Below are 26550 nucleotides of genomic sequence, written 5' to 3'. Positions count from 1 at the left end.
CTGGACAGGGTACAGATGCCCAGAAATGCTTCAGTCCACCCTGGAGACAAGCAGGAAGAAAAAAATCAGCCCATCTACTTGAGTAAGAAAACCATGAGCGCTTCAGATCTGATCCTTACCTTGTCTTTCTCCCCTACTTCCCTCACTTATTTGTGTTGTGCTAAAGGGTTTCTCTCCAGCACCAGGGATGCAAACCCAGCCAGACAACAGAACGCAACAGAGCCAGCAATGGATAAGACCTAAGGATCCATAAAGTGCAGATTCAGTGTTTTACAGATCCCGGGTCATTCAGCCTCCAGCTTCCAGGTAGTGCTTGGTCATTCCTCTCCAGCCCTCACTGCCCCTCATCCAGGCTGTCTCTCACCCTGGGCTCCTGACCCGCTGCTTCCAAGATGAACAGGCAAATGGTACAGAAAGCAAGGAATCATCTACTGATCATTTCTTACAGTCCCTGGGAGGGGAAGTGACTTGTCCAAAGTCACAGGATTACCAATAATTGGGTATCACTAAGAATTATTATCAACTCTGGATTCCCCTCAATTACTCATTTAAGCCAATCTTCCAACCATGTATTAACACATTTCTTTTATATATTTCTCTCCTTTAAAAATTCTAGATTTGTTTTTGTTTAATTAACAAAGTAATATATGCTTGTTGTAAAAACACTATAAAGTGAAAAATAAAAGCCCCCTTCCTATTAAAATCCCTAGAGATAACCATTACTGGTGAGTTCTTGTGATTCATTCCAGAAACTTAAACAATTTCAAGACAAAGTTAACCCTATCTACTGATTTGTATTCTTGGTCATAGTGTTAAAAAAGACTTGTCGATTATATGAACGAACGGCTCTAGGCTGAGGTCAGAGGCTGGGGGTTTGCATCATGTGGAAGGACAGAGTTGAGTCAAGCATCTCAGCAGACAAGTGCTCCCACTGGGGCCCACCCGCCAGGGATCTGGCATGGAGCCTTCCTTTCTGAGTTGGTGAGACAGTGTGGAGGGGAAGATCGTGGGCTTTGGAGTCAAGCAGACATAGGCTCATATGCTGGTGCTAACACTTCACAGGCATGTGACCTTGGATGGTTCCCTCGTTGTTACTGTGCCTGAGTATCCTCATTTGTCACATGGAGATTAAAACACTACTACCTCATGGTGCTGTTGTGAAGACTGAATCAAACAATGCGAGAGTAGGGCGAGTACCTGGCATTAAACATGCACTAAAGAAATGGTAGCTACCGTTATTATTCCAGTTGTTGTTGTTATTATTATTCTGCTGGCTCACTTGAAGAAAGGAGAAAGCCTGCAGGTCCATTACCTACCACCGCAGAAACAGTTCAACCCAGGGCCTGGCACCCCTCCGTTAAGTACATCTGAGAGGAAAAGGAGACAACTAGAAAGTAAGTCTTTAGTCTGACCAGGATTTAATGCCCAGGAATTCCTCAGGGTATTAAAAATTCTAGATATACTCCAAAGCACCGGTACAGGTGCCCTATAAGCTCTGAGCACAGGAGTCTGCCTTGTGCAGCTCCCATGGCTGAAGGGCTGGATTGGTGGGAAGCGAGACCATTTTCTTATCTACTCAGGCTACCTGATTCAGCAGCTCTCAGGCCCAGCTGGCCCCAGAAGTGCCCCAGACTGGCTAGGGACAGCAGGCTGGCAGGGCACAGATGGGAGGGGGTACCCTTCTCCCACTGAATTCCAGGCCCTTCCTCCTAGTCCTCAGAGCACAATGAGAACATTATCACAGCCACTTCATCCAATCTTGCGCGCTATCCGGGGGCTGGAGATGACTAAGGGCAATATGATAATACACTCCGCCAGCCAACACACAGCAAGAGACACCCAACACTGGACCAAAAGGCCTGCTGAGCCCCAACATAACTTGAATCCCAGAACCTCTGATGCAAATGTATTAGTCTTAAACGCTTCCTGCTGGTCCAACCTTTATATTACCAAATGCCCCCAGCTCATGGAAATTCTGTTAACTGACCACACCCACCAGGGAGACGAAGGAATGAAAGTTACTGCTCCCAACAGTGCCAAGAGGCCATGGACTCTGACCTAGATACCAGACCCAGCCTGGAGCTCTGGTCACTTGCTATGGTGAGGCTTCTTCTCTTAAGGGTCATGGAGGACTCAGCTGGGATGGAGGTGCGGGTGCACACAGTTCCGTGACGACCCGGCCCTGTAAGTCTCAGAGTGTCTGGCATGGGGCTGGTGTCCTTGGGGACACGTGGAAGGAACCAGGCCAGTTTTGGGATCGTAGACGCTCCCCAGATTATTGGGGAGTCTCTAGAGACTGGACACAGCCCTATGTGGAGACTAACCTTAAGATAAGGAGAGTGGAACGATACTATTTCACTCTCTCCTCCAGAGCATTTTCTCTCCCAGTTGGGGTTTCTTCTCCCCAGAAACACTGCTGTCCACCCCTTACGCACTCTCTCTCCTTCTTTCTTCCCGACTCTGTGACTCCATTTCTCTTTCCCCTCTTCACTGTCCCCCTCTACTTCTTTCCTGTCTTTCCTCCTATTTTCTTCTATTTTCTGCTTCTCATTGTCTTTCTCTAATTGGCCATGATAGAGAGCTGGAAATATCTCTATTATTGGTTGATCTCCTTCATTAACATTTAAATCCTGTCACCTTAATTTTCAAAAAGATGAACTGAACATTTTATATTTTGCCTTAAAAAATACTACTTTTAACAATTAAGGACTTTGAAGAGGAGGGGACTTTAAAGATCACCTAGTTCAATGGCTTTTCTGGTACCTGAATCCCTTTAGAGCAACTGTGACATTCAGTTTCTCCTCGGACGCTTCCAGGGATTGGAGCCCATTATCTCTAGAAGTAGATCAATTCTAACTATTAAGAAGTTCTTTACATTGAGCTTAACCTGCTCCCGTAACTCCCACTCCCTGGTTACCAGGATAATCGAGGATACAAAAACAGTGCAATCAGCAGAAGGGCAGTGAGGTACATCCTGAGTTCAAAGTATGGGGTAGACGAGTTGGCTGTTAGGTTCTCTTATCTCTTGCTTAGGCAGGCGAGATTGATGACATATATTACAGCCAGACTCTGGTAGGCCTTGAATGCCAGACGAAAATGTGATGTGTTTAACATATCAGGAAGGTAGTCAAGTGAAAACATCCATTAAGCAGTCGAAGATAACAGTAATAAAGTTATTATTTACGAACACTTACATGCCAGGAACTATGCAAAGTGCTTTAATGTCGATTATCATCCTCTCAATAGAACTATGACATAGGTACTGTTACTATCCCATTTTATAGATGAGGAAACCGAGGTCTCAGAACTAGTAAATCACTAAACTCAGGCCTGCCTGACTCTGATATCCATGCTCCGAAAACAGCACTCTACAAAAAAAGGTCAGCAAAGGCCTGGACAGGAGACCTGGATTTGGGAGTCACTTACATAAAGGGAGAGAGCGCCCAGAACAGAGGGCCGGGGCTCATTTGAGCCCTCTTCTACAGATGAGCCCCCAAACTCCACTTCCAGTCCTGTGCTTGCTTCTAAACTCCCCTGCTCCACCTCCTGCTGCCTACGGGACTCTTGTCACCTTCAACTCAACACGTTTACACCAGCTCCTGTCATTTTTCACCACCTCCCCAGCAACCAGTTCCCAGCCCAATGTTCCTGATTCTTTAAGCATAAAAGAGGATCCAAGTTTGTGTCAAACCAACCTGGGCTCAACTAGATTTGCCATATACAAACCGTTAAGGCCTTGGGCAAGTCATAAATCCTCAGTTTTCTCATGTATAAAATGGGAACAGTAATAACACCTTTCATGGAAGGTGCTTGTAGGGATTACATGAGATAATTTGTATACCATATATGGTATAGGGCTTGGCTCGTGGCAAGTGTTAAGTAAATGGCATTATTCTTGCAATTATTGTTGTTTCTCGGGCTTGAAACACCTCTTGCATAACTGTTTATGGTTAATGCCAATGCTGAGAAATGGGAGGAAGAAGAGGGGCCCACAAATAGACAGTAAAAATTCAGTGCGGTCTGTACTCTCTGTAGTGACCTCATCCCTCTGGCTTTGGGGGCAGCTTCTGCAGGGTCTCTTTCCCATACCCACCACAGAGAGAGTTGGGCTCTAGCCAAGCAGCACCCCGCCCCCTCCCTCCAGACCTACTTACTTGGGGATCAACAAGCAGTGCTGTTGTTTCTACCTCTTCCCGTTCCCCCGTCAGTTCCAGCCTGCATAGTGTCTCATCTGCAGCCCTGGCCTCCCCTACACACATACTCTTCTTTCCCTCTAAAGACCTAGAATCAAAGCTTTAGAAATCATCCAGCCCGAGCCCTCAAAAACTTACGCTCAAAATGAAAACAGTCATTAAAAAGTGTTCCGGGGCTTCCCTGGTGGCGCAGTGGTTGAGAGTCCGCCTGCCGATGCAGGGGACACGGGTTCGTGTCCCAGTCCGGGAAGATCCCACATGCCACGGAGCGGCTGGGCCCGTGAGCCATGGCCACTGAGCCTGCGTGTCCGGAGCCTGTGCTCCGCAACGGGAGAGGCCACAGCAGTGAGAGGCCCGCGTACCGCAAAAAAAAAAAAAAAAAGAAAAAAAAAGTGTTCCTTGCACAATTAAAGTGGGCCTTCTCCAGATCAAGCTACGGGCATCCCAGTCCTCACTGCAGCACGTGCATTGTGCACAAACACTGGAGTCGCCATTGTGCAGAGGCGTAACCTCAGCTGTGGGTCTGCCTGTGACTTTACCAACTCTCCCTACCTCTCAGGTCTAGTATGCTATCAAGCCCCCCCTCCCGGAGACACGAGGTAAGTATGGATGGCTAATGACTCCTGATAAACAGGGCGCTAATGACAATCACAAACCCTCAGACACTTGCACACCCTCCCATCCCCTGAGGCCCGAGGTAAATACGAAGGGAGACTCCAAGGAGACAGGCATGGTGTTTGTACACAGTGAGGGGAGAACAAAGGGAACGGGGAGCCTAGAGGTGGCGGGCAGGGAAAACAGGCGAGACAGACTGTAAGATGAGTCAGAGAGAGTGAATGAGGGCACTGGGTCGCATCAGCTACCGCGCAGCTGCCCCCAGGGGTGGTGTGAACTGGAAGAAGGGAATGAGGGAGGCGACAAGGGGAGTTGTGGAAACTCAGAAAGTGGGAGCCGGCGTGTGTTGCAGATGGGGAGCAGAAGCTCAGCTAATTTCCAGGAGGGACCGGAGCTCCCGCCTTCGGAGGGCTCCCAGATCTTTCTCGCCTGGCACTGTTCCAGGGCTGCAGGGCTATGGCAAGGCAGCCGGGATGGCAGGGGAAGGAAAGCGTTAAGCCAATGACAAAGATGTCAGTCCTAGAGATCACTGGACCCCTGCTTGGCAGACAGAAGCCACCCAGTGGCTGCTAATGCCCTCCACTGATGTAGTGCTTTCAACATATTTCAAATGCCCTCACACTAATGATCTCATTTAATCTTCAGCACAACCCTGTGAAATGGGCAGGCCTGGGATTATCTCTCACACGCTCCTCCCCTCATTACCCAGTGGATCCCTCAAGAGCCCTCAAATTGCTTCCTCTATCCTAGAAACATCCGACACTGAACCAGCAGTCCCTTAAGGACTATAGGGAGGTCGGGGTCCTCTATACAGGCTCCACTCAGGGCTTGCTGCCTGCTGTTCGTCCAGGGCTGGGTGTGACAAGAAGTCACAGAATGTGGAATCATCCCCCCCGGGAATTTACCAGGCAACCCTCCCCCTTCACTTATATCTGAAAGCCTGGCACATAATGACCATTGCACCCAGTCCCTAGGAAGCTGTGTCAGACTTCCCCTCATCAGGCCAATGGAAACCTGAGGCCTAGAGAGGCAAAGGCCTCTGCCCCGAGTCACACAGAGATCAAATGTGGAAGAATCCGTGAAGACTTGGAAAGAGCACAGGTCTGGGGCCATCAGAAGACCTGGGTTCCAGTCCTGGCTCTGCCTGCCTATTAGCCCATGTCACGGAGACAGTCGCCAGCCTTGGTTTTCATCACTGTCAAATGGAGATAGTAATACTCATCTCTTGAGGTTGCTGGGAGGATTCCATGAGATTAAAACATAAAAGAGTTACATAAAAATGAATTACTCTGATTATCAGGTAGCACAGGTAACAACATCAGGACGTTGGTGTAATGGAAAGAAGCCGGAGCAAGTACAAAGAGTCTGGCTCTCCTTAACTCACCTGTGTGGCCCTGGGCAAGTCTGGGCCTCAGTTTTCCAAGGCCCCTGGCAGCTGTAAGGTGGGGGGGTTCTGTGGGCTATGCCTCTGGTACAAGAATTCTGGCTCTGGCCGCCCTGATCTCTTGACAGTCCCATTATCCATGCACCACATTGCCTTAGATCCAAGAACCTTACTGAGGGAACCAGGGAGTGGCCAACAATGGGAGATCCCATTGGATCCTTCGCTTCATCCCTTCTACCCATTTGCTCAGGGCTGAAGTGCACTCTCTTAGCCTCCGTTGACCCCCAGCTTTAAGGGTGGGTGGGGAAGGGAGTAAGGGGTGGTGGTGGGGCTCTTGGTAATGAAACTGGTGACAGATTGCCCATGTAAGATTTCCTGGTGGGAAGCACTAGACTGCCTGGGTCCCCTTCCTCCTGGGAGAGCTGAGTCTAACTGTCCTGCCTTTAACATCCTGCTTCTCCCAGGAGGACCCCAAATGTACCAATCCCTTTGAGGAAGCGGCTCAGCATAACCCTTGCTGAGCTCCTGGAGGTGAATTAAATACTAAATAAGCAAGGCCAGAGCCCCTGGTGTAGCAGCACATTCCCATAACACAGACAATGGCCTGCAGCTCATCTGTCCCTCTTCCAGCCGTTGCCACTCTCCCTCCCAGGCAGGGCTTCCCTGCACCCCAGCCCACACTCCTGAGAGGGACTAAGAACTGGTAATGTTTTTCTCCCCCCAGCAAGTCATCAGCTCACGGTTCCTTGCTTTCTTCCTCCAACCTTCAGTGTTAAGGACTCCAGGGACCTGGAAATGCCTGGAACATTGAGTCATGGCATCTGCAGCATTGAAACTTAACAGGTCTGTGGTTGGCCAGGCAGGGGGCCTCTGCAGCTTAGTTCCAACGGGGCCTGGAGGCTTCCCCAGGGAAGGGAGCAGCTCAGGAAGGACGCAGAGGCCCTGATATCTCTCAGGGCAATGGGGAATTGGAACTTACTAGAATGAGGCCTGGGTGTGGGGGCCAGTTGGTTTGTTTTTCAGATCAGAAGAACCTCAGAGATCACCCAGGCCAACGCTCTGTTTTACAAAAAGGGAAACTGAGGCTTGAGGAAGGGAAGAAGCAACGTACACAAGGTCACTCAATGAGCTGTAGCAGAGCTAGGCCAAGATGCCAGGTCTCCAGCGTAGACCCCAGTGCTCTTTCCAACCTTCTGCGTGATCTCCTTCCTAAGATTCTATGCAATGGGCCCAGGGGACCACTGGACCACTTTCACAGGGAGCAGGACCCATGTATAATCCTGCCTCGCCATCCAAGAACTAAAAGAGCCCAAGGGCCACTGGTTCCAGCTCAGCCCTGCCACTGTATAGGATGGAACCTCAGTCATGTCACTCTTCTGAGCCTTAGTCCCTCACCTGTAAAATGGGGGTTTAAGAAGCAGGACCCCGGATGGCTACCGTAAGAATCAAATGAGATCATGTATGTGGGGCATTTTGTAAACTGTGAAGTGTCCAAACGTCAGATATTAAAATGGTGTGAGGTTTGATGGTGCTGCAAAGGGAGGACGTCATGAGGGAGGTGGCCAGGCAAGAGTGAGAACCCACACCCAGACGGGGCTGAGTGCCCGCCTGGCTGTCCGTGGACCTGACCGGTGCTGGGGGCCACCAGCAGAGACTGACAGGCAGCAGGTCAGACCAGTCCAAGCTCACTGGCTTGAGAGACTGCCTGCTGCTTTGCTCTGTGTGTGCGTGCGTGCGTGCGTGTGTGTGTGTGTGTGTATGTGTGTCCTCCTAGGTGCTCCAGGGAGGCTCTGCCTGGCAGTCCAGAGTCGCAGAAATTCGCCTGCCTTCTCCAGGGGAGCTCTTGGCAGGAGGGCAGGACACTTTGCTTCCGGCCAGGTCACAGACCCTCAAAGAAAAGCCTGCCAGCCCAGATCCCTCTGGACACCTCTGGAGAGCCCCTGCTCCCTCGGGGGCTCTTACCTTGTACTTGGCTGCGAGCAGCTCTGTGGCCTGCTGCTCCCGCCGCAGGTCTTCCAGCATCTTCTCCTTCTCCTCCAGCAGCTTCTGCTTCTCCTCGCTCACCAGGCTGCGGTCATCCTGGATGGCCGCCTTCTCCTCCTCCAGCTGCTCCTTCTGCTCCTGCAGGTAATTCTCCATGTTCTTGTCCAAGGCCGGCTCCAGGGTGGGCTGGGGCAGGCGGTAGTTGTTGTTGTCATCCTCCTCTTCGGCCACCCAGGCCTCCATCAGCGGCCCCTCAGGGTACCCAGCCGGGGCTGACACGGCCTTCTTCCTGCGGCTGCTCTTCCTCCGGAGCCGCTTTCCCAGCATCCCCTTCTTCTCCAGCTGGGCCTTCAGGCGGGCGATCTCCTCCTGGAATTCCCGCAGCAGCGTGTCCTTGGGGTCCTCGTTCACCCGGGGCTTGTTCTTGATGTTCTTGGCCCGGTTGGCAAAGCGCAGGGTGGAGAGGCTCTCATCGTAGCTGTGAGAGGCTGGCCCCAGGGTGGCCACCATGATGGTCTTGGCATTCCCCCCCAGAGAGTCCTGGAGCAGCCGGGTCAGCTTGGAGTCCCGGTAGGGGATATGGGTGCTCCTGTTGCCCGCCAGAGCAGCGATCACGTTGCCCAGGGCAGACAGCGAGAGGTTGATTTTGGAGGCTTCCTTAGGCCTCTCTCCACTACCACCACCACCTCCACCACCGCCACCACCCGTGGGCTGCGTGGCCGTCCCTCCAGCCGCGTTGGGGCCTGCCTTGTTCTGCCTCTCGCTTCCAGCCAGGTCCACGAGGTTGAGCTTGCCCACACGGATGTGGTCCTGGCCATCCAAGCCACGCTCACTGCACTCCACGGTGATGACAAAGATGGCATGGGAGCGGGAGCTGACCTCATTCATGTGTGTACTACCCACCGCCCGGGTCTGGTTCCCCAGGTTCATCACGTGCTCAATCTCCTTGACATTCTTGGTGACGAAGGAGGACAGGTCCTTGATGTAGACGCCTGTCTCAGGGTTCTCCTTCAGCTCTAGCCTCTTGCCAGGCTCCTTGGAGAGCAGGTCCCGAATCTCCTCCTGGTAGATCTCCAGGTAGGAGGCCCGGACCAAGTACTGCTGGTTCTGGGAGCGCGAGATGTGGGTGAAGATATGCTCAAAGGCATTGGGGATGACCCCGCGCTGCTCGGGCTCCACCCAGGTCCCCTGCATGGTGTAGGTCTTGCCCGTGCCGGTCTGTCCATAGGCAAACACGGTGCCATTGAAACCTTGAAGCACCGAGTCTACCAGGGGCCTCACGGTTTCATCATACAAGTCTGCCTGCTTGGAGCTGGCATCATACACGGCATCAAAGGTGAAGGTCTTGGGCAGCTCCCCTAGGGCAGCGCGGGGGTTTCGCAGTGTCACCTGGCCCAGTTTCACGTCCATGGTCAGGATCTGCTCGTGACCAGAAGCCTCCTCCTTCCGGCTGAGGGGGCGGCACCGGGCCACCACCTTCAGGGCCTCACTGGCCTTGGTTTTACTGGCCATCTTGCTGCTCTGTCCTTCCTGACCCCCCCCACCCCTCTCCGCAGCCTAGGCGGTCCTGCTGTCCTCCCTAGGTCCGTATCGGCGGGGCCGGCCCAGCCCCCAGGCGCCGTTCTTCAATCCGCCTGTAGACTCCTAGGGTGGGGATGCTGGGAGGTGGCCCCGTCGCTGCTGCAGTCCGGGCCTCCACCGCTCTCCGGTCCTCGCTGCACCAGCTGCGGAGGGAGAATTAGGCAGAATCGCCGGGCAGCAGCGGGAGAAGCGCCGGCCGAATGGCAGTACCCGGAGCCCGCCCCATGCTGGGGCAGCGGGAGCCCTGCCGTAAACAGCTACAGCAACAATGAGATAAAGGAAGAGGAAAATGGGATGGGGGTGGGCGGCAGAGCTGTCTTCTCCTTGTCCTCCTCCTCCTCTAGGGATCGATGGCGGGGGGGCTGCAGGTCCTGGGCGACCGGGGGTCCCGGCCCTCCCGAGGGCAGAGGCTCACCTGGAGTCCTCTCCCCCAGCTGGGGGATCATTCATTGCAGCCAGCGCGGCTGCTGCTGCCCCTGCCTCCTCCTTCCCCGCCGTCGCCACCGGAGAATGAGAGAGAAAAACAGAAGGCGATGGGGCGGAGCAGCGGCAGCGAGAGTGATGTTGCCGCCGCGCTGCGGCCCCAGCTAAGCCGCCCGGCTGGGGTGGGGCAAGGGGCGGGGCCGTGGGGCGGGAATCGCGAGCCCTGCGCCGCCAGTGCGCTGGGGACCCGGGTGCATGCCCGCTCGCACCCCCACAGACCCCTCCGGAATGACAGGCTCCGGTGCCGACCCAGGTCCTGTGCGCACCAGACGGGTGCAGCGCAGCCACCGCCCGCCGTCACCCCACTGGGCCGGAGCATGCTGGGAGTTGTAGTCCTGCCTTTGTTAACCCGGTTCTGGCAGGTTGCTAATGACTTCTCCAGTCCGGTAGGCCCCTCCCTCTCTGGCGTTCTGCCCCAGGAGTGACTGTTGAGGTTGCAGCCTAGCTGGGGGGGATGCGGGGTATCCGCTACCCACACCTGTTTCCTCCACAACCAGCATCCCCTGTCTCTCTTCTGCTCCTGCCTTTCTGCCGGCTGACTCGTACATGTCACCCCTCCCCTTAAGGGTGTTGCCAGGCATTCTAACTCCTAAATGTTTCTTGACTCTGTCCTTTCCTCTCCCTACCCTGGTTTACTTCTGGCCTTCCTTTTCTCTCTCCTGGAACCAGCTTCCAGCTGATTCTCTCCTCACATCCTCTCCGCACATGCACCCTCGTCCCCTCCCCTCCTCCAACACCAGCCTTCCATATTGTATAAAACCTCTCCGTCTTCTGACTCCTGCCACTTCCCAGCCTCACTTCCAGCTACTCTCCTAGAGAGACTCTGTGTTCCACACATTCATTCCTTCAAACAGTCACCCAGCACCTGCTAAACCTCAGGCCTTATTCTAGGAGCTGGACCTTCCTGTCCTCAAGGACCTCACAATTCTAGGAACCATTTTTCGTTTCCTTCTGGCTGTGCTGTGTTGCATCTGTGTGACTTTGCCAGGAGGACCCTGTTACTCTTCTGTACTTGGTGCCCTGCCGCGTGGGCAGTTCAAGCACCTCCTCTTCTGTGAAGCCTTCCCTGAACAATCTCTTTTCCTTAACAGAGAGAGACACAGAATTTGCATAAAACAAAACTTGGACTCAAGTTGCAGTTCTAATCTCCATCCAACTGTGTGACTCTGGGCAGTCACTTACCTTGCCCTAGCCTTAGTTTCCTCATCTATTTAAAACAATTAGTTTTAAAGTGGTTTTGAGGCTCAAATGAAACCATTGATCCTCCTGAAGTTCTGTACCAATGAGAAGACTCATTTTTAAGCAAGCCCTTAACACATGCATGTGTCCTGGCTTGGCTTACCTGACAGCTCCTGCTTCCTTGAGAATCCTGGACAGACCAGGCCTGTGTTTGGTGTTCCACTTTGGGGTCTTCATATTTTTTCCTCTAGGATACAAATCAAGTATAATTCCTCAAGCCCAGGGACCAAGCCAGCGTCCTACCCATGCTCCACTCTGCAGAGGGGAGTTGAGTCTATGCATTGCATCCGAGGTGTCCATATTCTCCCACCTTGAGGCCCTTCTTCACAGAGGTGCCAGAAGAATCTTTCCACAAAACATTCCCAGTCAGGTTATTCTCTCGAGGGCCTATTTGTTTAGTTCTTCAACTCTACAAAACCTGTCTCCTCACCTCTTCCCCATCTTCGAATACCCAGGACCCAAATGCCAGCTCAACTGGAAGCTTGAGGCTTAGCTGGTGGCTTCCCCAGTTCTGAAGTTTCCTGGCCTTCCTTAGCCTTCTCTTTGATCAAGTTCTACTGCTTGTGATTCACTTGATTTTTGGACCAATTACTGGGTGAGGTTTTGGCTCCGGCAACCTGACTTCTGAATGGACCATTTGGCTCTTGAACTGTTTTCCTGTTGCACTTGGCTTTGCTTTTTGGACTACCCTTCCTCTGCTTTGGCTTACCTGCTTGGCACCATAGTGCTGGGTAAAAGGGATTCTGGCCCTACGCTCCCCACCCAATGTCACTACCTGGCAAGGCACTTGCCCAGATCCTCCAGCACGGGAGGGAATCCCATTGATTACAAGATGTGTGACAGTAACCAGATTATTCAACTTCTCTGAACAGCTATTTCCTCAGTAGAAAAAGTGAGGATAGGAATGCTTACCTGGCTCACAGCGTTTACATGAGGATTAAGTAAGATAATGCATGTGAAAACTCCCAGAACATAAAAGACATTCAAGAAATAGTAGTTTTCCTTCCTTTTGTCATTTGCATTTAAGGTTGTTCACATCCTGTGTCTCCCTTTTCAGCAATCCTTAACCAACTGACTTCTTTCAACTCTAACTGTTGAATGGTCCTAAGTCTTCTTTTTCTTCCAGTGCCACCCTCTAGTGATCACTACAGTTTATGGCTTCACTTAGTATCTAAATGATTCCTAAATTTGTGTTTCCAGTCCAGACTTCTCTGTGCTCCAGTTCTATATATTCAATTCTCTAATTGATATAGCCACTTGGATAGCTCCCAAGTACCTGAAATTCTACTTGTTAACACCAAACTCATCGTCCTCCCCTCCAAACTTGCTGCTCCAAGAATGGTCCCTAGCTCTGTAAACAGCTCTTCCCCCAACCTCAACATATCTATTCAAATGCCAAATCCTATCAATTCAACTTCGTAAATATTTCTCAGATCTATCAACTTCTCCATTTCCACAGCCAATATCATAATCCAAGCCATCATCTTCTCTAGCCTGGCCTCCCACTATAGCCTCCAATCTGGTCTCCCTAGGTCTACTCTTACCTCCACCCATCCATTCTCTACAAAGTATTCTTTTAAAAACACATGTCTGATCATGTCACCCTTTGCTTTAAAACTTTCAATGTTTCTCGTTGCTCTTAAAGTCCAAATCATTAATGCAGCCCCCAAGGCCCCACATGACCTGGTACCTACCCAATATCTCCTGTCTCATCTCAGGCCACTTTCCTCCTTGCTCCCTGTATTCTAGTTCCAATGGCCTTCTTCACCTCCTTTCCATCTCCTACCACAGGGCCTTTACACATTCTGTTTCTGCTGCATAGAACATTCATCCTCACCATCTTTGCCTAGATACCTGATCTTCATCCTTCAGCTCTCAGCTTGAATGTCACTTCCTTACGGTACCTTTCTTGACTTCCCCACCTGTATTTCTTTTATAGAACTTAGCATAATTGTAATTAAATAATTATTCGTCTACCTCTTCTGTTGTTCTGTGAAGACAATACATGTCTGTTTCATTCATTTTTGTATCCACAATTACTACAGATCTTCCTTGACTTATGATGGGGTTACATCCCGATAAACCCACCGTAAATTGAAAATATCTTAAGTCAAAAATGCAGTTAATACACATAACCTACCAGACACCATGGCTTAGCCTACCTTAAAACATGCTCGGCACACTTACATTAGCCTACAATTGGGCAAGATCATCTAACACAAAGCCTATTTTATAATAAGGTGTTGCATATCTCATGGAATTTATTGAATACTGTACTGAAAGTGCAAAACAGAAAGGTTGTGTGGGTACAGAATGGTCGTAAGTGTATCAGTTGTTTACCATCATGATCGCGTAGCTGACTGGGAACTGTGGCTCACTGCCACTGCCACTGCCCAGCCAGGAGAGAATATCATACTGCATGTCACTAGCCCAGGAAAAGATCAAACTTCAAAATTTGAAGCATTGTTTCTATTGAATACGTATCGTTTTCTCACCATTGTAAAGTCAAAAAGTCATTATTTGAGCCATCATAAGTTGGGGACCATCTGTAGTCTAATTCCTGGCACATAGATATGCTCAATAAATATTTTTATGAATAAACAAAATAAATATGAATGAATGAATATGAATTTGTGCTTCATATGAATATCACCTCTTCTGGGAAACCTTCTTTGACTCCCCTGATTCTACTTTCTAATTAATCTTTCCTTTCCTCATGATTCTATAGCTCGTTGTTTAACTAGTCTTATAGTACTCATAGTCTGACTAGTAATGTGGTTAACTGAATCTGTCTCCCTCACCATATCTGTGCCCTCCTGAAGACAGGAGCTGTGATTTTTGTCTTTGTGTCTCCTTTCCCCATATCTAGCACAGAACTCTGTATACTTTAGGTAAGACCTTCAGGGCAAGAAACTGGAGAGGCAAGACAAAGAAGTGACAGTAATAAACTCTTATATTTGTAGAGTGATTTACAGTTAATAGAGTATGATCATCTCTATTACTTTATCCTCACATCAACCCCAGGAAAGGGGAAAATATTAATATCCCCATATTGTGAGGACTGTAAGCTTTAGGCTAATTAAGTGACCAAGGAAGGAAACCCAGTCACCAAGTGGCATAGTCAGTCTTCAGACTCCAAAACTGAAACCCTGGGGGTCTTTCCCCTATGCCATGGGGACAGCTTACCGTGAAGATGGCAGAACAGTTGCTGCTCAGTCCTGGTTTGAATGACAGTTTCCTAAGAGTCCATACCCATCGTTGGCTTGGTAGGAGGAAGAAGCTCCCTTTGCTTCATTTCCTTTGACAATGAAAGTTCTTTTTTCCCGGGGGATTCCCATCCAGCATCTTCTTCCAGTATGGTCTCAGTAACAGTCTGGGTGAGACCATACCAAGAACGCAGAGTTAGCGCTTCAATATTCCCAGGGGCCTGCAAATTTCCAGATGCAAGTAATTCAAGATTTGGGTTTACCTTGCAACGCCAAATTCTACCAGCAGAGGGAGATATGACTATGCGACACCATCCCTAGATGAACAGGAAGTTTCTGGGCTCTCAATCAGTGTGAGAGTATCTCACTCAAGGGTTCCCAGCTATGTCCAAGTCTAGATTACTAATAGCTCCTCTTTTCCCAGTAGCTTATTTTCTCCTGTCTCTGCTGTAATTTCTAGTGAATGGGGAGTTAACTCCCCACTCCCAACCCCCAAAATAAAAAATAGAAAAATCTGAAAAATTTTTAAATCTGAATATTAAAAAAGAGCTTTCCTTAGAAGCTACCCTGTATTGAGCACCTAATAGGTGAGTTACAGTTGTTTTATCTAACCTTTACACTAACCCAAGTGGTAAGTGGCAATACTTGAACTTGAGCCTAATTTCTCTAACTCCAAAGCTCCTGCTCTTTCTATCACCCTGTACTGGGCCCCCAGGCGCAGCTCTCAGTCTGCTTCTCACCTGGACTAGCTCCACCTTCTTCTTTCAACTCCAGCCTCCTCAGTAAAGACTTTCCTGCCTCCTCCAGGCCTCTGGGGTCTCTTCCTTTCCTTACCTCCTGTGGCAATTAGCTTCTGCTTTTTTTATGGTGTTATCCATCCATCTATGAAAATATCCCATCTCCCCAACTGCATTTCTTAGGCTCTGCTGTATTTAAGTTTCTCATCACAGAAGTAATTTAAGAACATGTTTTGAAGAGTTTTGATCAAATATAGAATTGCGCATCCTATTTTTAAGAAAAATATTATACTTATTATTGATGCCTCTTCCTCTTCCCCTATATGCCATCCATCAAAAAAATCCTATCTGGGTTCTATCTGCAAAATCTATTGATTCTGTCTCCAAAATGGCCATTCTAGTCCATGCCACCTTCATCTCTTGCCTGGACACTGTGGTAGCATTTTAACAGGAATCTGTAATTCCACCCCGCCTAGACTCCCTCCTCCACGGAACAGCCAGAGTCTTCCTTCTAAACTATATATCAAATCCTACCACTTCCTGCTCTCAACCTTCCAATAGCCTCTCATCACTCTCAGAGTAAAATCTGAAGTCCCTTGCAAAGCTGCATTGGCCTTCTGTGATGGGTCCCTCGTTACTTCTCCCGTTTCGTGTCTTCACCTTCTCCCCCTCCCTCACTCTGAACTAGTAACACTGGTCTCCTTGTTCCTTAATCCTGCCGTGCACATTCCAGTCGTAGGGCCTGTGCACTTGCTCCTTCCTCTGCCACAGGCTTTTTCTCCCGTGGCTACACATGGTTTCTCTCTCTCACGTCATTCAGCTGCATTTTCAAATGTCGTCTCCTCAGAGAAGCCTTTCTAACCATGCTTCCTAAAATCTCTCTTCATCCCTCTCTATATCCTTATTCTGCTTTGTTTTTCTTCATAGCATTTATCACAACATGACATTCCCGATGTTTCAGTATCTGTTTATACATTATCTTCCCATTAGAATGTGAGCACCAGGACCAAATTTTATTCTGTATCCCGGTGCCTAGAAATATGCCTGGTTCACAACAAGCCCCCAGGAAATATCTGTTTGATGGGTAAATGAGTGAATGAAGTTATTAATAGCCTTCATGACCATCATTTTGAATGGCTACTTAACTTAAGTTATTTTTAATTATGAAATATTAGGTTGAACCATATGCAATTGCCAGTAGGTTTAACTATTAAGTTAAAAAGGGTTGAATATTGTCAATTTCACATAGTTCAGTTGAATAAACCACACACTCAGAAAGTTGCATTACATAAATATACCACTTAAAGAATTCTCAGAAAACAGCCGGGTACCCACCACCCAGGCCAAAACCAGAACATTGACAGCATCCCAGGAGTCCCCTGCAGGACCCTCTGTGGTCACAATTCCCTCCTTCCTCTCTAAGGTAACCTGTCTCCTGACTTCCATGGTAATCATTTGCTTGCTTCTTGTTTATTCTTTTACCATCTAAAGATTGTGGTTTTGTTTTGTCCTTTCTTGAGCTTTACCTGAGTGTATTATTTCGTGTCTGGCTTTTCTCCTGTTTCTTTTATTTGAGAGATTCACCCACGTTGTTGTGTCTGGCTGTTGTTCATCCATTACTACTATATAATATTTTGTTGTGTGAATATACAACCTATCATTGTCTCCTGATGGATACTTAGGTTGTTTCCATTTTGGGGTTATTACAAGGTGTGCAGCTATGAGCATTCTTGCTCATGTCTCCTATACACAGTGGACACATTTCTGTTGCACATACACCCAGGGGTGTGATTGCTGGGTCACAGGGAATGCATATCTTCAACTTCAGCTGATAACGTCAAACTGTTTTCCAAAGTGGGAATAACAGTATGCACTGCCAGCAGTGTATGAGGGTTCCAGTGGCTTCACATCAGAACCAACACTTAATATCGGCATTCTTAGTTTTAGACATTTGGTATCTCAGCGTGGTTTTGGTTTGGACTTCCCTGACAACAAATAGAGTTGAACACCTGTTCACATGCTTATGACACGGCACTTCTGTGTCTTATTTTGTGAATTGCCCCTTCAAGTCTCTTGGTCATTTTTCTACTGGGTCACTTTTTTCTTACTGCTTTATAAGAGTTCTTTTATATTTTGGCTTTGAGCCTTTTATGGCTTCCATGCATTGCAAGCATTTTCTCTGTGGCTTGCCATTTCATTCTTTTTTTTTTTTTAATTTATTTTTGGCTGTGTTGGGTCTTCGTTGCTGCGAGCGGGGGGCTACTCTTCGTTGTGGCGCGTGGGCTTCCCTTGTTGCGGAGCACATGCTCTAGGCTCGTGGGCTTCGGTAATTGCAGCACGCGGGCTCAGTAGTCATGGCACGTGGGCTCTAGTGTGCACAGGCTTCAGTAGTTGTGACTCGCAGGCTTAGTTGTTCCGTGGCATGTGGGATCTTCCCAGACCAGGGATCAAACCCGTGTCCCCTTCACAGCAGGCGGATTCTTAACCACTTTAGCACCAGGGAGGTCCCCATTTCATTCTTTTGGTGGTACCATTTTATAACCAGGATTCCTTAATTTTCACATAGACAGACACATTTATCAATTTTTTCTTTGATTAGCACTTTATGCATTTTACTTAAAAACTCTTCCTCTACCCCAAGGTCACAAAGACATTCTATATTATTTTCTAAAAGCTTTATTGTTTTGGATGGCTACTTAAGTTTATGATTTATTTCAGGTCACTCTCCGTATTGAACAGTTAGGATGTCTCTGATTTTTTTTTTTTTTAACTATTATAAATGTCGTGGGAACAACTCCCATCACTCTTCTCCGTCTCATTCAGCCCCTCGGGGACTCAGGGAAAGGAAGTGGAGGTTGTGGTGGGGTGGGAGGTATTGCCTACCTGGTGGGCTATCGTTCTAGCTTTGCTCTCCTTCTTGAATTTCAGATCGTATCTCCCACTGCCTGTCGCCTTCCCTCTGGAATGCTCGCCATCATCACCGACTTGAGGGGAGGCTCCCACAACAGAAACTCGGGACACCTGAGTTGAGGCCAAACTGGGGCCACCCGGGCATTTGACCTTGACAGGAAAAACACCCGAATCTCTTCGCCTCCTCTGGCTCTGGTGTAGGTCAAGGCGCAGAGTCCTGCATCTCGAGACTGCCGTCTAGTGCCCTTTCCCCTGACTCACACACCACCAATCAGCAGTCAGACCGAGGGCCTGGCTTTCGCATCCTGGAATGTTGCAGAGGCACTTTCCTGGTGTGGTTCACGAACAGCAAGAATGTTTCAGTCTGACTGGAGACCGACTTAGGGGAGGGGGACCGGGTGTCCCCAGTCCGGAAGCTGCCTCGGAGCCTCCCAGTCCCCAGAGGTCTCTGTCTTTCTGTGCTCATACTGTCTTTTATCCAGGAGGGTCATCGTGTCGCCCCCTTGAGAGGGTGCTCACGCCGTCCTCTTTGCCATTATTTCCCGTGCGCTGCTGTTTCTCCAGCTGTGAGCAACTCCCGGTCAGGGAGCAGGCCTGTGTTTCTGTGCTCACCCTACCCCAGAGGCTGGACAGGGCTGACACTCCCCGGTTGTGAGAATGATGTTTGTGTGGCACTAGGCATCAGCACACTTTGTGGTTAGAATCACACCTGGAGGAAGGATTCCAAAATGATCCAGAAGACCCACCTCTGTTCTGGTGGTTGGCTGACCACTGACACAGAGGAGTGACAAAGGAGCCTGGGCAAATTCCCAGGGGCCCAGGGCGAGTAGATCTTCAAAGACCAAGCCTGTCTCACTGGCAAAAGCTCAAGTGTCCCCTGATATAGCCCCACCCAAAGGCCGTGATGCCTGCCATGGGGAAGTTCATCCCCTAAGAAGACCCTGCCTGTACCCTCTGTAGGTTTAGAATCTAAAGAAACAACATCAGTACGTGCTGGGAGCAGAGCAGGCCCCACGCTGAGGTCAGGAAACCTGAGCTCGGGCCTGGCTCGGCCACATCATGCCTGCCCGGTGACACCGGACCTTCTGGTGACTTCACCCCTCTGAGCCTCTGCCCTTATATGCCCAGCAAGGGGCAGCCCTGCCTGGCCGCTGCACAGGGATGGTGTCAGAACGAATGACACAATATATATTAAAGTACTTTGAAAAGCGTAAGGTCTTATAATGACATGAAGGATTATTAGAAAGAAAAGCACTAGAGATGAAAGGAGTGGGCCTCTGACACTTCTCAAGGTAGTTTCCTCAATAGTAGGAACAATCCCTTATTTGTTCAGTACTTGATAATTCACAAAGGTTTCTAGGCTCTTTATCTCACCTGAGCCTCCCAGTAACCCAGTGAGGCAGGCAGGGCAGGTTTTATCCTCCCTGACCACTGACCAGGTAAAGAAAAGGAGGCTTAGACCATGATTTTCCCTTGGTCCTATAGTCACAGACCTAGGACTAAAACCCCTTTTTTAAAAAACATAATTAATTAATTAATTATTTGGCCACTCAGTTTGGAGGATCTTAGCTCCCCGACCAGGGATTGAACCCATACCCTTGGCAGTGAAAGCGCAGAGTCCTAACCACTGGACCGCCAGGAAATTCCCCTTAACCCTCCTCCTTGTAGTTCTCAATGCTCCTTATGATGGGCCCGTTGTTGTGCTCCCTCTGTTTCACTTGTTGCAACCCCATGGGGCAATTTCCCAAAAGAGCTGTGTGAACACATCCTCTCAGGCCTCCTATGACTGGAAGGGGTGAGGAGGGAGGGGGAGAAGAGGGAGGGGGGATGTGGTTATCCAATGAGCAATGTGAAGTTATTAAAATATTTTAAGCAGAGAAATACTATGATCAGGGCTGTGCTTTTTTTTTTTATTTGCGGTACGCGGGCCTCTCACTGTTGTGGTCTCTCCTGTTCCGGAGCACAGGCTCTGGACGTGCAGGCTCAGTGGCCATGGCTCACGGGCCCAGCCGCTCCGCGGCATGTGGAATCTTCCCGGACCGGAGCACGAACCCGTGTCCCCTGCATCGGCAGGTGGACTCTCAACCACTGCGCCACCAGGGAAGCCCAGGGCTGTGCTTTAAAAAAAAAATGCTTTCCTTCTCCACCTCCTCCTTCCTTTCCTACTCCTTTTCTCCCTCCCCCATCTTCTTTCTCCTTCTCCTCTTTATTCTTCATTTACTTTATATAATTCCCTAGGAAGAGAAAGAAAGGAACATTTTGGGACCTTCCATCACCAGAACCCTTGGGGTTCCCTGACGGGCTGGCTCTTTGACTTTATAGGGTGCCAGTGTTCAGCCCAGGACTCAGGGTCCCGCCCAGAGACTCCCTTCCTCATGGGGACAGTTCTAGGAGTTGCACGCTCCAGGAGCAAGGCCAGGATTCAGTGAAGGAGTATGATGTAGCGGGCGTGTGCCAAGACTGCTTGTCTCCCCAAAGGCTGCAACCAGTCCCTTGGGTGCCTCCCTGGCCCTCTGGGAAGGGTCTTGCTTCAAGAACTGCCTGAAATGGCCAGAACCTGAGATCCTGGCCATGTGCCCTTCTCCACTGGGTGCCTGCCATTCAGAGTTACACACTCCCCAGGCCACTAGCAAATGGCCAGGTGATGATGTGTACATCCTGGGGTGCCCCTCCAGGCCGTCTGGCCTCTCTTCCTCCCCAGCTTCCTTAGGCTACTGGCCTAACTTCCTTCCCATTTGTCTGTGTCCCTCAAAGATCACATGCCTGGCAGCTGAGTCCCTAGTGGGAAGCTCTGGGGAGGATGTAAGCAGAAAAAGCAAGTGCGTGTGCCTGCGTGCGCGTGCGTGTGCATGTGTGCATACGTGAGCATGTGGCATTTTGGGAGGAAGAAGTAGACACTGTCTCTGTAGAGAACTTCTGCCTAATGGATCTTGCTCAGTATCGTACCTCCAGCACAGGGAAAGTAGCGGCTCTTACCAAATATTCTTTGAATCAATGAATGAATGAACAACAAATGAATGAAACAAGATTAGAGCTGGGGAGTATCTGTCGTCTGGATATGGCGACCAGAAAGCCCTCGGAGACCTTGCTAGCACACTTCTAAGGAGAGCCAACAGGGCAGGCATGGTGCCGAGGGTGGAGGAGTGCGGAGGAGGTGAGCCAGGGAGCATGGGCAGCTTTTAAGGAGTTTGAACCGAAGGAAGGGAGGTGTAGGGGAGCTGGAGGTGGGCTGGGGATGGGAGAGTCTGTTTGAGCTGAAAGGAAGAGTCCGGTAGAGAATGTTACTGGCCGCAAGGTCTTCTAGCATCCTTGGACACATCAGATCTTAACCTTGCTGCTTCCCTTTCCCAGGCTAAAACCAAGCTCTCTTTTCTGTGGCTTTCCTTGAACACAGACCTTACACCTTGTCCGCATCAGGCACTGTTCGTCACCCAGTTGGTCACTTCCAGCCATATTTGACAGAATTTCCATTGGTGCCTTCACTCAGCTTCTTTCACAGTGGCCTTGCCTCCCTGTGGGGTTCGCAGGGCACTCCAGCTTCTGCCAGGTGGGCCCTCCCTCCGAGGAAGCAGAAGGACCTGGTCGGCAGATGCAGAGAAGAGCAAAGACCACATGTGCCCCAGAGATACAGAGGGAGGAGCCTGCATTTTTGACTTCCCAGTTCCCCACTCGAGCTAACTCAACGAAGCTTCTGTTCCTTCCAACCAAATGATATTACAAACCCACAGTTTGTCTCCTTTTTTCTGGCCTCACCTCATGGCATGCGGGATCTTAGTTCCCCAACCAGGAATCGAACCTGTGCCCCCTGCAGTGGAAGCGCAGAGTCTTAACCACTGGACCGCCAGGGAAGTCCCCAGACCCACAGTTTGGATGTTCCCACCTGAACAAGTTCAAAATGTAACCACATACACGCCCCCTTAATATTCCCAACCAGGTCCTTCCCTCTCAACTACCCTGTCTCTGTCATCATTACCAGTATTTGGAGCTATATATTTCTCATGCCGTCATTCATGCAGGAAGCATCTCTCACTTCTCCACCCCTCTCCATCCGTATTCCTACTGCTCTATGCCATCCTTCCTTACCCTACTCCTCCATCTCACTACCAGCTTCCTTCCTGCATCTCTGATTTCAAGGTCTCTCTTCTCCATTCCATTCCGTAATCATCACCTCCACATTATTTATTTTCTTTTTCATTTTTCAAAGGTACACATTATATCATGTTTTTATTCAGAAGAGAGTAAAAAACATACATGCATAATTTAGAGTCAACGTATGTGGGCTATAACCATTCCCCATGTTAAGAAACAGAACACTGACTGTACCGGTATTTTCTTTAAATGTCTCTTTTAAATTGTTCAAGAATCTTTTTTTTTTGTAGAATTAAAACAAATTATTGGAGAAGAGTTGATTTACAACGTTGTGTTAGTTTCACAGCAAAGTGAATCACTTATACATATACATATATCCACTCTTTTTTAGATTCTTTTCCCACATAGCCCATCATAGAGTATTGAGTAGAGTTCCCTGTGCTATACAGTAGGTCTTTATTAGTTATCTATTTTATATATAGTAGTGTGTGTATGTCAATCCCCGTCTCCCAATTTATCCCTCCGCAACCTCCTTCCCTGCTGGTAACCATAAGTTTGTTTTCTACATCTGTGACTCTATTTCTGTTTCATAAATAAGTTCATTTGTATCATTTTTTTAGATTCCACATATAAGCAATATCATATGATATTTCTCTCAAGAACCTTCTGAGGCTCCCTATTCCTGTCTAACTTCCTAGCATGTCTTTTAGTCAGGCCTTACCAGGTTGACCCCACCATGCTTAATAATCCTTTCCCACACTACCATCACTCCAGTTATTATACTTAGTTTAAGAGCACAGGATCAGAATTTAAATACATGGTCTAAGCTTTCTGAATCAGCCAGGACTCTGTTAGTAGCAAGTAACAGAAATAAGATTCAAACTGGCTTAGAACAAGAAGGGAATGTAATGGCTCACCTCTCAGAAAAATCCTAGGATAATGCTGGCTTCAGGCACAGCTGGATCTAAACACCCAAACACACCCAAACACCCAAACGATGTCAACAGAAAATGGTCTCTTGGCTCTGCTTTCCTCTGCATTGGCTTTATTCTCTTCCCCAGTTTTCCAGCAAAGGTTCTGGATGTGAGTCTCATTGGCCTACTTGGGTCACATGCCCATCCCTGAACTACTGTGGTGGTAGTTCAGTAGTAGACCAGGTCTGGTTAGGCCCACCCTGGATTCAGGGGTGGAGTCAGAACACTGGTTGGTCTGAGAGTGGAGAGAGATGTTTTTCCAAGGAAAACCAGGACGCTAGATGCAGAAAATGGGAGAGAGGGAGGCTGAGCAAACAAAATCAACAGACTCTCGCCAGTTTTCACTTTCTTTGTGAGTGGGAATCTCTGTTCTGTCAAATGCTTGAGGCTGCTGAGAAGATCAAAAAAAGAGCAGGGCTATTAAGTTTCTTTGAAAACTTTCAAATTCAATGGAAATGGGAGTGATTTGGAAGGTGAATATTTCTTTGCCTTTTCCTCACACTGTTCACCTGTCCAGAATGCCCTTTGTTTGTTTATCCCAAGCCTACCCTTCCTTCAGGCTCTGTCCAGCAAGAATTGTACATTTCCTAGAAGCTGGAACCTCTTGGGTACATGTGGATCCCCTCAGCCCACATAGATTAGCATTTAATTAGATATGGTCTTTCATTATCTTGTTTATTCATTTTTTTAGGGATATTACAGTCTATTTGACAGTTCACACATGGTTCATCAACACTTACGGATGAATTGGAAACAATTCTGAGTCCCAGGATCAGGACAGCTCCTCCCCGCCTCCTGGGATGCTTCACACTCTCACTGTTGCCCAGCTGGTGTCTGCTCAGGGAGTTCATGCTAATTTTCATTTTGGCTTAAAATAGAAACACAAAATCATATCAGTTGTACTACTCCTTAGGCGTTTCACGTGCCTTATTCTTCTCTCTCTGATTACTTAGTAGCCTCTTTGAGGGGAGACCCTGTGTCTCTTGTCCTCTGCTCCTCATAAGCCTCAAGCCACAGGGAACACATTTTAAGTGTGTACGCCTGTTGATTGATTTAAAAGTTGACCTTGGGCTTCCCTGGTGGGGCAGTGGTTGAGAGTCCGCCTGCCGATGCAGGGGACATGGGTTCGTGCCCCGGTCCGGGAAGATCCCACATGCTGCGGAGCGGCTAGGCCCGTGAGCCATGGCCGCTGAGCCTGTGCGTCCGGAGCTCCGCAACGGGAGAGGCCACAACAGTGAGAGGCCCGCGTACCGCAAAAAAAAAAAAAAAAAAAAGTTGACCTTGTGGGAATTCCCTAGCTGTCCAGTGGTTAGGACTCCACGCTTCCACTGCAAGGGGCATGGGTTCAATCCCTGGTCGGGGAACTAAGATCCCACAGGCCACACAGTGTGGCCAAAAAAAAAAAGTTGACCTTGTGAAGAAGCAGAAAAATAAGCCAAAAAGCTAGGTTGGAAAGGTATCTATTCATATCCTAGTTAACTTAGTCCCAGGGCCAAATCTCCAATTGACATCTGATCTCACCATGTACACTCTAGTCCCAGAGTTCTGGTGCAACCATGGAACCTTTCCCAGGTTCCTTGCTTTGGCTTTTGCCTCCTTCTGGGGAGGTGCCATCTTACCACATCTTTCTTTCTTTTTCTTTTTTTTTTTTTTTTGCGGTACGCGGGCCTCTCACTGTTGTGGCCTCTCCCGTTGCGGAGCTCCGGACGCACCGGCTCAGCGGCCATGGCTCACGGCCCAGCCGCTCCGCGGCATGTGGGATCTTCCCGGACTGGGGCACGAACCCGTGTCCCCTGCATCGGCAGGCGGACTCTCAACCACTGCGCCACCAGGGAAGCCCCCTTTTTTTTTTTTATACTGCTTTACTGGGGATGTTCCATCTTTTTTGCCTGATTAATTTCTAATAACATTATCATTAGTTTTTGCTATTCTTCTAATTCAATTTATTTTTATTTTATTTTTTAAACTTCTTATTTTATATTGGAGTAGAGTTGATTAACAATGTTGTGATAATTTCAGTTGTACAGTAAAGTGATTCAGTTATACATATAAATGTATCTATTCTTTTTCAAATTCTTTTCCCATTTAGGTTACTACATAATATTGAGCAAAGTTCCCTGTGCTATACAGTAGGTCCTCGTTGGTTATCCATTTTAAATATAGCAGTGTGTACATGTCAATCCCAAACTCCCTAACCTTACCACTTACTGCTCTAGAGCTACTCCTTTTTTTGCCAGAGCCAAGAGAGAGTCTCTCTGTCATTCCCTGGAACCCTTCCATCAGTCCCAGTTTCTACTTTAAGGAATATATTGTCCAAGTACTTTTTGTCCGAGTAACTGGAAGAAAGGCAGAGCTTGAACATGAACCTCTCCTTCCAGAAGAGACCCTGCTCTCTCTGACAGACGGTGGATAGTTCCTTCTAACCCAACAGGTAGCCCTATTTTAACCATTTAATGCCCTTAACAAGCATACCACACACACACACACACACACACACACAAAGTGTAATGAGGGCTTATAGACAGAGTGTCAACCCAAAAAGTATCATTCTTTCAGAGGGATACCCTTCACTCTGGCAGGTCATGGAGAGATACGTGGGGGACCTGGGATGTTCCTTTCGCTTTCTTGTGCCTTCAGAAACCACTTCCAGTGGCTCAGTGACACAAACCTAGGTGTTAGTTAGGTGGGCACAGTGTCCCATCCAGGGTTACCAATTTTCCCAGGCACGGGAGTGTGCTGAGGCTGCAGGCAAGAGAGGAAGCCCAACATAGAGGAAGGACAGGGCGTTGGTTCCTCAACTTGTTGAGACCAGAGTCATGTAGCAAGACAAGCTGGAGCACACTCAGCATTTCTCCTTCCTGGCTTGGGTTTCACCCCGGCCCCACTTCAGTGGCAGCCCTGTTGGCTCAGAGGCTGAGGGATCCAAGACGAGGAAGCTTGTACAATCCCTCATCCAGTAGGGGCGGGGGCAGGGTGGAGCTTTAAAGTAAGCCTCTGTCAATACCTGAGTCAGTTATACTGTCTCAGTTCCAGATCTGGCTTCTCCTGATTCTCTACCCCACCCACCCTGCCCTCCAGTCACAGCAAATTTCGTATCATCCCTGACCATTAGAGGCATGGCTGCTGTGTACAGATTGATGAGCTGTGCACTGCATA

The 26550-nt window shown here is 48.9% G+C and overlaps 2 protein-coding genes across 6 annotated transcripts in view; both read right to left on the bottom strand.

The window, feature by feature from the left end:
- Positions 1-14658, bottom strand: part of KIF3C (kinesin family member 3C) — a 39834-nt gene extending 25176 nt beyond the window's left edge. For 2 of the 5 annotated variants that reach the window (XM_033425091.2, XM_033425092.2), the window contains exon 1: positions 8155-14658. In XM_033425091.2, the coding sequence (XP_033280982.1) occupies positions 8155-9687 (1533 nt within the window). In that variant the 5' untranslated portion in view covers positions 9688-14658. The remainder of the gene's footprint in view (positions 1-8154) is intronic. The other 3 variants (XM_049695718.1, XM_049695719.1, XM_004268103.4) reach the window with 3 other exon arrangements.
- Positions 1-26550, bottom strand: part of DTNB (dystrobrevin beta) — a 608309-nt gene that overhangs the window by 475982 nt on the left and 105777 nt on the right. The window lies entirely within an intron of this gene.

Source organism: Orcinus orca, chromosome 13, assembly GCF_937001465.1.
Source record: "Orcinus orca chromosome 13, mOrcOrc1.1, whole genome shotgun sequence".
Classification (NCBI taxonomy): Eukaryota; Metazoa; Chordata; class Mammalia; order Artiodactyla; family Delphinidae; genus Orcinus; species Orcinus orca.
Note: the sequence above shows the minus strand (reverse complement) of the source record. Positions and strands in the feature narration are given on the sequence as shown.